Source organism: Pecten maximus, chromosome 8 (genome assembly GCF_902652985.1).
Source record: "Pecten maximus chromosome 8, xPecMax1.1, whole genome shotgun sequence".
Classification (NCBI taxonomy): Eukaryota; Metazoa; Mollusca; class Bivalvia; order Pectinida; family Pectinidae; genus Pecten; species Pecten maximus.
The window spans coordinates 33,415,884-33,429,777 of record NC_047022.1 but is presented as its reverse complement, the minus strand read 5'-3'; the positions used below and the strand labels follow the sequence as shown (position 1 = coordinate 33,429,777).

Genomic DNA, 13,894 nt, shown 5'->3' with positions numbered 1-13,894 from the left:
GATACGAAGCTATTATAAAACAACTACACATACTTATATATTTCTCGTGTGTATCCGCTTCTGCGTATCATTCAGATTAAATCAACATGTCTGTATTTAATATATTTTTTTTAACTACCTGAATAAATTATTGCTACGATGTATTTTTTCCGAATATTTAAGCTCAACCCAAATCTAAACGTTAAACTTTTACATTGTACAATTAATTAACAAAATCCAATTACAAGTAAACTGAAGATGAAATTCAAATTCTGAAATGTGTGTAGGGATGCCCACACTTAGATAAAAATGTAGCCCAGATTTGGTTTTGACAACCCATATACTTAGTGAGAAATTAAACTCAACTCCAACGAAATGGAAAACTTTTAATATGGCCCAATTAATTAAGTTCAATTAACAGTATTGGGTGACCAACGAAATGTTGTGTTATATAATAATAGCAACAGTACCATCCTGCTTATACCATTGTAAATCGGGTATGAATCACACATTCTACAGGTATCCAAACAACGGAACATATTAAAAAGTTGGCTGTTCTTACAAACATAGGCTTAAAATCAGATGCATAATATTATCTTTCTTAATATATTAATTTCTGTTCAATTACATTCAAATAACCAGAGTGTAATTATCTTACACATACATGTATCTATGTAAGCATACACACCTTCTAACATCACACGAAAAACTAGCTAAATGAAGATGATTTCTCAAACCCTGGAGGAATTGTAACATTATTCACATTTGGAACCTGAGCAAAGCCTGGTGGTGGTCGCTTCACTCCACAATGGCTTTTTGTAAGTGTCTTCTTATCACTTTCATCTACACTTCCAACAGTATCTTTGTTAGAATATTTTTTGTCTTGACTGAATCTCTCATTATACTTTTGAGAGTTAGCCTCTGTGTTTCTACGATCACCTCCTCTGGAGCGCTGCGGCTCTGTTTGGTGGTTTGAAGTATTTTTGTGCATACTTGATGTTTGATTTCGTCCTGTAAAACTTTGGGTGTGATCACGGCCAACCTCTCTTTTATCAGTTCTTCCATTGACCCTCTTGAATGGTTTATCATGTATTTCACTTGCCTCTGCTACGTCACTGTTTCCATTGGCCACTCTTCTGACATATTTATCGTTAAACTCTGCTTCATCACATTTGCCACTAACCTGTCCTTTGTCACTTTTGCTTTTAACTGTTTCCTGATTGGCACTGCGCCTTGATCCTCGTCCAAGACCTCTGTTTGAACGACCTTGACCTCTACCATAACTAGACTGTTCTCTTTCCCGGTCATCATTTTTGCTTTGATGAAAATTCCGTCTATCATTTTCCGGCCTTCTACTCTCACGACCGCTGTAGTTTGTGTTGTTAAAATACCTAGCATTACCTTTATTTCCTGAATCAAGGAATGTTTTTGTTTTCACAGATTCTAAGCTCACTTCGTCTGTTTCTTTATCTGTTTTGTTAGGGGGAATAATCACTACATCTTTGTCTCTCTGTTCATGACCTGCGTGTCCTTGTTTCATGTCTGTATCACAGAAACTACCCTTATCCTCATTTGTCTGGTTTTTCTTTGGATCATTATTTATTGCAGAAGTTCTATCTACACTTTTAATGCCATCTTCAATTTCAATTCTAGAAGCAGGAAATTCCTCATTTTGAGAACAAACTTCTCCATCAATGACATCTGTGTGGTCGGATTTGGATGCTTCTGTCCGGTTTGATTTTGATACATCTATCCGTTGAGATTTGGATACATCTGTCCGTTGAGATTTGGATACATCTGTCCGTTGAGATTTGGATACATCTATCCGTTGAGATTTGGATACATCTGTCTGTGGAGATTTGGATACGTCTGTCTGGTGAGATTTGGATACATCTGTCCGTTGAGATGTGGATACATCTGTCCGTGGAGATTTGGATACATCTGTCCGTTGAGATTTGGATACATCTGTCCGTTGAGATTTGGATACGTCTGTCCGGTGAGATTTGGATACATCTGTCCGTGGAGATTTGGATACATCTGTCCGTGGAGATTTGGATACATCTGTCCGTTGAGATGTGGATACATCTGTCCGTGGAGATTTGGATACGTCTGTCTGGTGAGATTTGGATACATCTGTCCGTGGAGATTTGGATACATCTGTCCGTTGAGATGTGGATACATCTGTCCGTTGAGATTTGGATACATCTGTCCGGTGAGATTTTGATACATCTATCCGGTCTGATCTATGCCAGGAACGTTTATCATTAAGGTAATCTGATTTCCTTTTACAGTCATCACCTTGGCCAGAGTGATAACTGTGGGGTACCCTTCCTCTGCTCCTCCCGTCAGAAGAATGACGTCCATCCCGGTCATAGTTTCTATGGCCTCTGTACCTTTGGTTTCTGTCAGTATGTCCAGAACGTGGCCTTGGGCGATCACCTCCTCTGTTCCGTCGCTCTGTTTTAGAATCTGAATGATCTCTCTCTTTTCCTTCGTTCAGTACTGTCTTGCTATCAATAATTGATCTGGCTAAGTTGTTCACCTCAGAACTTGATCCTTGCCATGGTAGTTGTACAGTATCCTGAAAACCATCAAAAAAATAAAAGATAATAGATCTATCATTGAAATGAAATTGTTTTACTACTCCCGCAAAACAAACTTTATTTGTTATGCAATGTTGCATGAAATTTCTTCTGTTTTTCTGATATGAAAGAAACTTACTACTTTCTCATCTTTCTGCAATTACCTGGTAGTGGGCCCTGTATAGCTACCTAATTTAACTTATTTTTCTGATAAAAATGTAGCTATCTAACATAACTCCAATTTCATATACAGCTAACTAACAAATCTCCAATCTTATATACATCAAAATAACATAAGTCCAAATTTCGAATAGCTAACTAATAAAACTAGCAACCAATTCTTTATACTAATAGCTAACTAACATACAACAAACATATATCCAATCTTATATGCATCTAATTAACATAAACCCAAATTTTATACACTTAAACTAACTCTAATTAACATATATATATAACTGCAATTTTATATACAGGTAACTAATAAATAATATAACATAACTCAAATTCTATATACATTTAACTAACATAACTCAAATTCTATATACATTTAACTAACATAATTCAAATTCTATATACATTTAACAAACAACTCCAATTCTATATTTGTACATTTAACTAACATAATTCAAATTCTATATACATCTACCTAACATAATTCAAATTCTATATACATTTAACTAACATAATTCAAATTCTATATACATTTAACAAACAACTCCAATTCTATATTTGTACATTTAACTAACATAATTCAAATTCTATATACATTTAACTAACATAATTCAAATTCTATATACATTTAACTAACATAATTCAAATTCTATACACATTTAACTAACAACTCAAATTCTATATATATCTAACGAATATAACTCAAATTCTACATACATCTACCTAACATAACTCAAATTCTACATACATCTACCTTACATAACTCAAATTCTACATACATCTACCTAACATAACTCAAATTCTACATACATCTACCTAACATAACTCAAATTCTACATACATCTACCTAACATAACTCAAATTCTACATACATCTACCTAACATAACTCAAATTCTACATACATCTACCTAACATAACTCAAATTTCATGTATAGTTGTTAACTAATCTAACATAGCTCTAATTTTATAAACAACTCAATAACATGACTAAACTTTTACACTCATCATGCATAATATCAAATTATTAACCTGATTATTAAATCAATTCCTAATATATGACATACCTGAAAGTGTAACCTACCTCTACTGTTACTATATGACATAACCACGAGTGTAACCTACCACTACTGTTACTATACATAACCATGAGTGTAACCTACCACTACTGTTACTATATGACAGTCATTAGTGTAACCTACCTCTACTGTTACTATATGACATAACCACGAGTGTAACCTACCTCTACTGTTACTATATGACATCACCACGAGTGTAACCTACCTCTACTGTTACTATACGACATAACCATGAGTGTAACCTACCACTACTGTTACTATACATAACCACGAGTGTTACCTACCTCTACTGTTACTATATGACATAACCACGAGTGTAACCCACCTCTACTGTTACTATACATAACCACGAGTGTAACCTACCACTACTGTTACTATACGACATAACCACGAGTGTAACCTACCACTACTGTTACTATACGACATAACCACGAGTGTAACCTACCTCTACTGTTACTATACGACATAACCACGAGTGTAACCTACCTCTACTGTTACTATACGACATAACCACGAGTGTAACCTACCTCTACTGTTACTATATGACATAACCACGAGTGTAACCTACCTCTACTGTTACTATACGACATAACCACGAGTGTAACCTACCTCTACTGTTACTATATGACATAACCACGAGTGTAACCTACCTCTACTGTTACTATATGACATAACCACGAGTGTAACCTACCTCTACTGTTACTATACATAACCACGAGTGTAACCTACCTCTACTGTTACTATATGACATAACCACGAGTGTAACCTACCTCTACTGTTACTATACGACATAACCACGAGTGTAACCTACCTCTACTGTTACTATATGACATAACCACGAGTGTAACCCTACCTCTACTGTTACTATATGACATAACCACGAGTGTAACCTACCTCTACTGTTACTATATGACATAACCACGAGTGTAACTACCTCTACTGTTACTATATGACATAACCACGAGTGTAACCTACCACTACTGTTACTATACATAACCACGAGTGTAACCTACCTCTACTGTTACTATATGACATAACCACGAGTGTAACCTACCTCTACTGTTACTATACATAGCCACGAGTGTAACCTACCTCTACTGTTACTATACATAACCACGAGTGTAACCTACCACTACTGTTACTATACGACATAGCCACGAGTGTAACCTACCTCTACTGTTACTATATGACATAACCACGAGTGTAACCCACCTCTACTGTTACTATACATAACCACGAGTGTAACCTACCACTACTGTTACTATACGACATAACCACGAGTGTAACCTACCTCTACTGTTACTATATGACATAACCACGAGTGTAACCCACCTCTACTGTTACTATACATAACCACGAGTGTAACCTACCTCTACTGTTACTATATGACATAACCACGAGTGTAACCTACCTCTACTGTTACTATATGACATAACCACGAGTGTAACCTACCTCTACTGTTACTATATGACATAACCACGAGTGTAACCTACCTCTACTGTTACTATATGACATAACCACGAGTGTAACCTACCTCTACTGTTACTATATGACATAACCACGAGTGTAACCTACCTCTACTGTTACTATATGACATAACCACGAGTGTAACCTACCTCTACTGTTACTATATGACATAACCACGAGTGTAACCTACCTCTACTGTTACTATATGACATAACCACGAGTGTAACCTACCTCTACTGTTACTATATGACATAACCACGAGTGTAACCTACCTCTACTGTTACTATATGACATAACCACGAGTGTAACCTACCTCTACTGTTACTATATGACATAACCACGAGTGTAACCTACCTCTACTGTTACTATATGACATAACCACGAGTGTAACCTACCTCTACTGTTACTATAACATAACCACGAGTGTAACCTACCTCTACTGTTACTATATGACATAACCACGAGTGTAACCTACCTCTACTGTTACTATATGACATAACCACGAGTGTAACCTACCTCTACTGTTACTATATGACATAACCATGAGTGTAACCTACCTCTACTGTTACTATACATAACCACGAGTGTAACCTACCTCTACTGTTACTATATGACATAACCACGAGTGTAACCTACCTCTACTGTTACTATATGACATAACCACGAGTGTAACCTACCTCTACTGTTACTATGACATAACCACGAGTGTAACCTACCTCTACTGTTACTATATGACATAACCACGAGTGTAACCTACCTCTACTGTTACTATATGACATAACCACGAGTGTAACCTACCTCTACTGTTACTATATGACATAACCACGAGTGTAACCTACCTCTACTGTACTATATGACATAACCACGAGTGTAACCTACCTCTACTGTTACTATATGACATAACCACGAGTGTAACCTACCTCTACTGTTACTATATGACATAACCACGAGTGTAACCTACCTCTACTGTTACTATATGACATAACCACGAGTGTAACCTACCTCTACTGTTACTATATGACATAACCACGAGTGTAACCTACCTCTACTGTTACTATATGACATAACCACGAGTGTAACCTACCTCTACTGTTACTATATGACATAACCACGAGTGTAACCTACCTCTACTGTTACTATATGACATAACCACGAGTGTAACCTACCTCTACTGTTACTATATGACATAACCACGAGTGTAACCTACCTCTACTGTTACTATATGACATAACCACGAGTGTAACCTACCTCTACTGTTACTATACATAACCACGAGTGTAACCTACCTCTACTGTTACTATATGACATAACCACGAGTGTAACCTACCTCTACTGTTACTATATGACATAACCACGAGTGTAACCTACCTCTACTGTTACTATATGACATAACCACGAGTGTAACCTACCTCTACTGTTACTATATGACATAACACGAGTGTAACCTACCTCTACTGTTACTATATGACATAACCACGAGTGTAACCTACCTCTACTGTTACTATACATAACCACGAGTGTAACCTACCTCTACTGTTACTATATGACATAACCACGAGTGTAACCTACCTCTACTGTTACTATATGACATAACCACGAGTGTAACCTACCTCTACTGTTACTATATGACATAACCACGAGTGTAACCTACCTCTACTGTTACTATATGACATAACCATGAGTGTAACCTACCTCTACTGTTACTATATGACATAACCACGAGTGTAACCTACCTCTACTGTTACTATACGACATAACCACGAGTGTAACCTACCTCTACTGTTACTATATGACATAACCACGAGTGTAACCTACCTCTACTGTTACTATATGACATAACCACGAGTGTAACCTACCTCTACTGTTACTATATGACATAACCACGAGTGTAACCTACCTCTACTGTTACTATATGACATAACCACGAGTGTAACCTACCTCTACTGTTACTATACATAACCACGAGTGTAACCTACCTCTACTGTTACTATATGACATAACCACGAGTGTAACCTACCTCTACTGTTACTATATGACATAACCACGAGTGTAACCTACCTCTACTGTTACTATATGACATAACCACGAGTGTAACCTACCTCTACTGTTACTATACATAACCACGAGTGTAACCTACCTCTACTGTTACTGTAGAACATAACCACGAGTGTAACCTACCTCTACTGTTACTATATGACATAACCACGAGTGTAACCTACCTCTACTGTTACTATATGACATAACCACGAGTGTAACCTACCTCTACTGTTACTATATGACATAACCACGAGTGTAACCTACCTCTACTGTTACTATATGACATAACCACGAGTGTAACCTACCTCTACTGTTACTATATGACATAACCACGAGTGTAACCTACCTCTACTGTTACTATACATAACCACGAGTGTAACCTACCTCTACTGTTACTATATGACATAACCACGAGTGTAACCTACCTCTACTGTTACTATATGACATAACCACGAGTGTAACCTACCTCTACTGTTACTATATGACATAACCACGAGTGTAACCTACCTCTACTGTTACTATACGACATAACCACGAGTGTAACCTACCTCTACTGTTACTATATGACATAACCACGAGTGTAACCTACCTCTACTGTTACTATACGACATAACCACGAGTGTAACCTACCTCTACTGTTACTATATGACATAACCACGAGTGTAACCTACCTCTACTGTTACTATATGACATAACCACGAGTGTAACCTACCTCTACTGTTACTATATGACATAACCACGAGTGTAACCTACCTCTACTGTTACTATAGACATAACCACGAGTGTAACCTACCTCTACTGTTACTATATGACATAACCACGAGTGTAACCTACCTCTACTGTTACTATATGACATAACCACGAGTGTAACCTACCTCTACTGTTACTATACATAACCACGAGTGTAACCTACCTCTACTGTTACTATATGACATAACCACGAGTGTAACCTACCTCTACTGTTACTATATGACATAACCACGAGTGTAACCTACCTCTACTGTTACTATATGACATAACCACGAGTGTAACCTACCTCTACTGTTACTATATGACATAACCACGAGTGTAACCTACCTCTACTGTTACTATATGACATAACCACGAGTGTAACCTACCTCTACTGTTACTATAGACATAACCACGAGTGTAACCTACCTCTACTGTTACTATATGACATAACCACGAGTGTAACCTACCTCTACTGTTACTATATGACATAACCACGAGTGTAACCTACCTCTACTGTTACTATATGACATAACCACGAGTGTAACCTACCTCTACTGTTACTATATGACATAACCACGAGTGTAACCTACCTCTACTGTTACTATATGACATAACCACGAGTGTAACCTACCTCTACTGTTACTATATGACATAACCACGAGTGTAACCTACCTCTACTGTTACTATATGACATAACCACGAGTGTAACCTACCTCTACTGTTACTATATGACATAACCACGAGTGTAACCTACCTCTACTGTTACTATATGACATAACCACGAGTGTAACCTACCTCTACTGTTACTATATGACATAACCACGAGTGTAACCTACCTCTACTGTTACTATACGACATAACCACGAGTGTAACCTACCTCTACTGTTACTATATGACATAACCACGAGTGTAACCTACCTCTACTGTTACTATATGACATAACCACGAGTGTAACCTACCTCTACTGTTACTATATGACATAACCACGAGTGTAACCTACCTCTACTGTTACTATATGACATAACCACGAGTGTAACCTACCTCTACTGTTACTATATGACATAACCACGAGTGTAACCTACCTCTACTGTTACTATATGACATAACCACGAGTGTAACCTACCTCTACTGTTACTATATGACATAACCACGAGTGTAACCTACCTCTACTGTTACTATATGACATAACCACGAGTGTAACCTACCTCTACTGTTACTATATGACATAACCACGAGTGTAACCTACCTCTACTGTTACTATATGACATAACCACGAGTGTAACCTACCTCTACTGTTACTATATGACATAACCACGAGTGTAACCTACCTCTACTGTTACTATATGACATAACCACGAGTGTAACCTACCTCTACTGTTACTATATGACATAACCACGAGTGTAACCTACCTCTACTGTTACTATATGACATAACCACGAGTGTAACCTACCTCTACTGTTACTATACGACATAACCACGAGTGTAACCTACCTCTACTGTTACTATAGACATAACCACGAGTGTAACCTACCTCTACTGTTACTATATGACATAACCACGAGTGTAACCTACCTCTACTGTTACTATATGACATAACCACGAGTGTAACCTACCTCTACTGTTACTATATGACATAACCACGAGTGTAACCTACCACTACTGTTACTATGACATAACCACGAGTGTAACCTACCTCTACTGTTACTATATGACATAACCACGAGTGTAACCTACCTCTACTGTTACTATATGACATAACCACGAGTGTAACCTACCTCTACTGTTACTATATGACATAACCACGAGTGTAACCTACCTCTACTGTTACTATGACATAACCACGAGTGTAACCTACCTCTACTGTTACTATATGACATAACCACGAGTGTAACCTACCTCTACTGTTACTATATGACATAACCACGAGTGTAACCTACCTCTACTGTTACTATATGACATAACCACGAGTGTAACCTACCTCTACTGTTACTATACATAACCACGAGTGTAACCTACCTCTACTGTTACTATATGACATAACCACGAGTGTAACCTACCTCTACTGTTACTATATGACATAACCACGAGTGTAACCTACCTCTACTGTTACTATATGACATAACCACGAGTGTAACCTACCTCTACTGTTACTATATGACATAACCACGAGTGTAACCTACCTCTACTGTTACTATATGACATAACCACGAGTGTAACCTACCTCTACTGTTACTATATGACATAACCACGAGTGTAACCTACCTCTACTGTTACTATATGACATAACCACGAGTGTAACCTACCTCTACTGTTACTATATGACATAACCACGAGTGTAACCTACCTCTACTGTTACTATATGACATAACCACGAGTGTAACCTACCTCTACTGTTACTATATGACATAACCACGAGTGTAACCTACCTCTACTGTTACTATATGACATAACCACGAGTGTAACCTACCTCTACTGTTACTATATGACATAACCACGAGTGTAACCTACCTCTACTGTTACTATATGACATAACCACGAGTGTAACCTACCTCTACTGTTACTATATGACATAACCACGAGTGTAACCTACCTCTACAGTTACTATATCCTACCTCTACTGTTACTATATGACATAACCACGAGTGTAACCTACCTCTGCTGTTACTATATGACATAACCACGAGTGTAACCTACCTCTACTGTTACTATACATAACCACGACTGTAACCTACCTCTACTGTTACTATATCCTACCTCTACTGTTACTATATGACATAACCACGAGTGTAACCTACCTCTACTGTTACTATACGACATAACCATGAGTGTAACCTACCTCTACTGTTACTATATGACATAACCACGAGTGTAACCTACCTCTACTGTTACTATATGACATAACCACGAGTGTAACCTACCTCTACTGTTACTATATGACATAACCACGAGTGTAACCCACCTCTACTGTTACTATACGACATAACCACGAGTGTAACCTACCTCTACTGTTACTATATGACATAACCACGATTGTAACCTACCACTACTGTTACTATACATAACCACGAGTGTAACCTACCTCTACTGTTACTATATGACATAACCACGAGTGTAACCTACCTCTACTGTTACTATATGACATAACCACGAGTGTAACCTACCTCTACTGTTACTATATGACATAACCACGAGTGTAACCTACCTCTACTGTTACTATATGACATAACCACGAGTGTAACCTACCTCTACTGTTACTATATGACATAACCACGAGTGTAACCTACCTCTACTGTTACTATATGACATAACCACGAGTGTAACCTACCTCTACTGTTACTATATGACATAACCACGAGTGTAACCTACCTCTACTGTTACTATATGACATAACCACGAGTGTAACCTACCTCTACTGTTACTATATGACATAACCACGAGTGTAACCTACCTCTACTGTTACTATATGACATAACCACGAGTGTAACCTACCTCTACTGTTACTATATGACATAACCACGAGTGTAACCTACCTCTACTGTTACTATATGACATAACCACGAGTGTAACCTACCTCTACTGTTACTATACATAACCACGAGTGTAACCTACCTCTACTGTTACTATATGACATAACCACGAGTGTAACCTACCTCTACTGTTACTATATGACATAACCACGAGTGTAACCTACCTCTACTGTTACTATACGACATAACCACGAGTGTAACCTACCTCTACTGTTACTATATGACATAACCACGAGTGTAACCTACCTCTACTGTTACTATATGACATAACCACGAGTGTAACCTACCTCTACTGTTACTATATGACATAACCACGAGTGTAACCTACCTCTACTGTTACTATATGACATAACCACGAGTGTAACCTACCTCTACTGTTACTATAGACATAACCACGAGTGTAACCTACCTCTACTGTTACTATATGACATAACCACGAGTGTAACCTACCTCTACTGTTACTATATGACATAACCACGAGTGTAACCTACCTCTACTGTTACTATATGACATAACCACGAGTGTAACCTACCTCTACTGTTACTATGACATAACCACGCGTGTAACCTACCTCTACTGTTACTATATGACATAACCACGAGTGTAACCTACCTCTACTGTTACTATATGACATAACCACGAGTGTAACCTACCTCTACTGTTACTATATGACATAACCACGAGTGTAACCTACCTCTACTGTTACTATATGACATAACCACGAGTGTAACCTACCTCTACTGTTACTATATGACATAACCACGAGTGTAACCTACCTCTACTGTTACTATATGACATAACCACGAGTGTAACCTACCTCTACTGTTACTATATGACATAACCACGAGTGTAACCTACCTCTACTGTTACTATACATAACCACGAGTGTAACCTACCTCTACTGTTACTATATGACATAACCACGAGTGTAACCTACCTCTACTGTTACTATATGACATAACCACGAGTGTAACCTACCTCTACTGTTACTATATGACATAACCACGAGTGTAACCTACCTCTACTGTTACTATATGACATAACCACGAGTGTAACCTACCTCTACTGTTACTATAGACATAACCACGAGTGTAACCTACCTCTACTGTTACTATATGACATAACCACGAGTGTAACCTACCTCTACTGTTACTATATGACATAACCACGAGTGTAACCTACCTCTACTGTTACTATATGACATAACCACGAGTGTAACCTACCTCTACTGTTACTATATGACATAACCACGAGTGTAACCTACCTCTACTGTTACTATATGACATAACCACGAGTGTAACCTACCTCTACTGTTACTATACATAACCACGAGTGTAACCTACCTCTACTGTTACTATATGACATAACCACGAGTGTAACCTACCTCTACTGTTACTATATGACATAACCACGAGTGTAACCTACCTCTACTGTTACTATATGACATAACCACGAGTGTAACCTACCTCTACTGTTACTATATGACATAACCACGAGTGTAACCTACCTCTACTGTTACTATATGACATAACCACGAGTGTAACCTACCTCTACTGTTACTATATGACATAACCACGAGTGTAACCTACCTCTACTGTTACTATATGACATAACCACGAGTGTAACCTACCTCTACTGTTACTATATGACATAACCACGAGTGTAACCTACCTCTACTGTTACTATATGACATAACCACGAGTGTAACCTACCTCTACTGTTACTATACATAACCACGAGTGTAACCTACCTCTACTGTTACTATATGACATAACCACGAGTGTAACCTACCTCTACTGTTACTATATGACATAACCACGAGTGTAACCTACCTCTACTGTTACTATACATAACCACGAGTGTAACCTACCTCTACTGTTACTATATGACATAACCACGAGTGTAACCTACCTCTACTGTTACTATATGACATAACCACGAGTGTAACCTACCTCTACTGTTACTATATGACATAACCACGAGTGTAACCTACCTCTACTGTTACTATATGACATAACCACGAGTGTAACCTACCTCTACTGTTACTATATGACATAACCACGAGTGTAACCTACCTCTACTGTTACTATATACATAACCACGAGTGTAACCTACCTCTACTGTTACTATATGACATAACCACGAGTGTAACCTACCTCTACTGTTACTATATGACATAACCACGAGTGTAACCTACCTCTACTGTTACTATATGACATAACCACGAGTGTAACCTACCTCTACTGTTACTATATGACATAACCACGAGTGTAACCTACCTCTACTGTTACTATATGACATAACCACGAGTGTAACCT

At 37.8% G+C, this 13,894-nt stretch overlaps 1 protein-coding gene across 1 annotated transcript in view; it reads right to left on the bottom strand.

Annotated features, from left to right (window-relative positions):
- Positions 1-411: 411 nt before the first annotated feature.
- The window catches only part of LOC117333258 (uncharacterized protein DDB_G0287625-like), a 29,247-nt gene continuing 15,764 nt past the window's right edge, over positions 412-13,894 (bottom strand). The window contains exon 8 of the mRNA XM_033892473.1: positions 412-2,560. Within this exon, the coding sequence (XP_033748364.1) occupies positions 689-2,560 (1,872 nt within the window). The 3' untranslated portion in view covers positions 412-688. The remainder of the gene's footprint in view (positions 2,561-13,894) is intronic.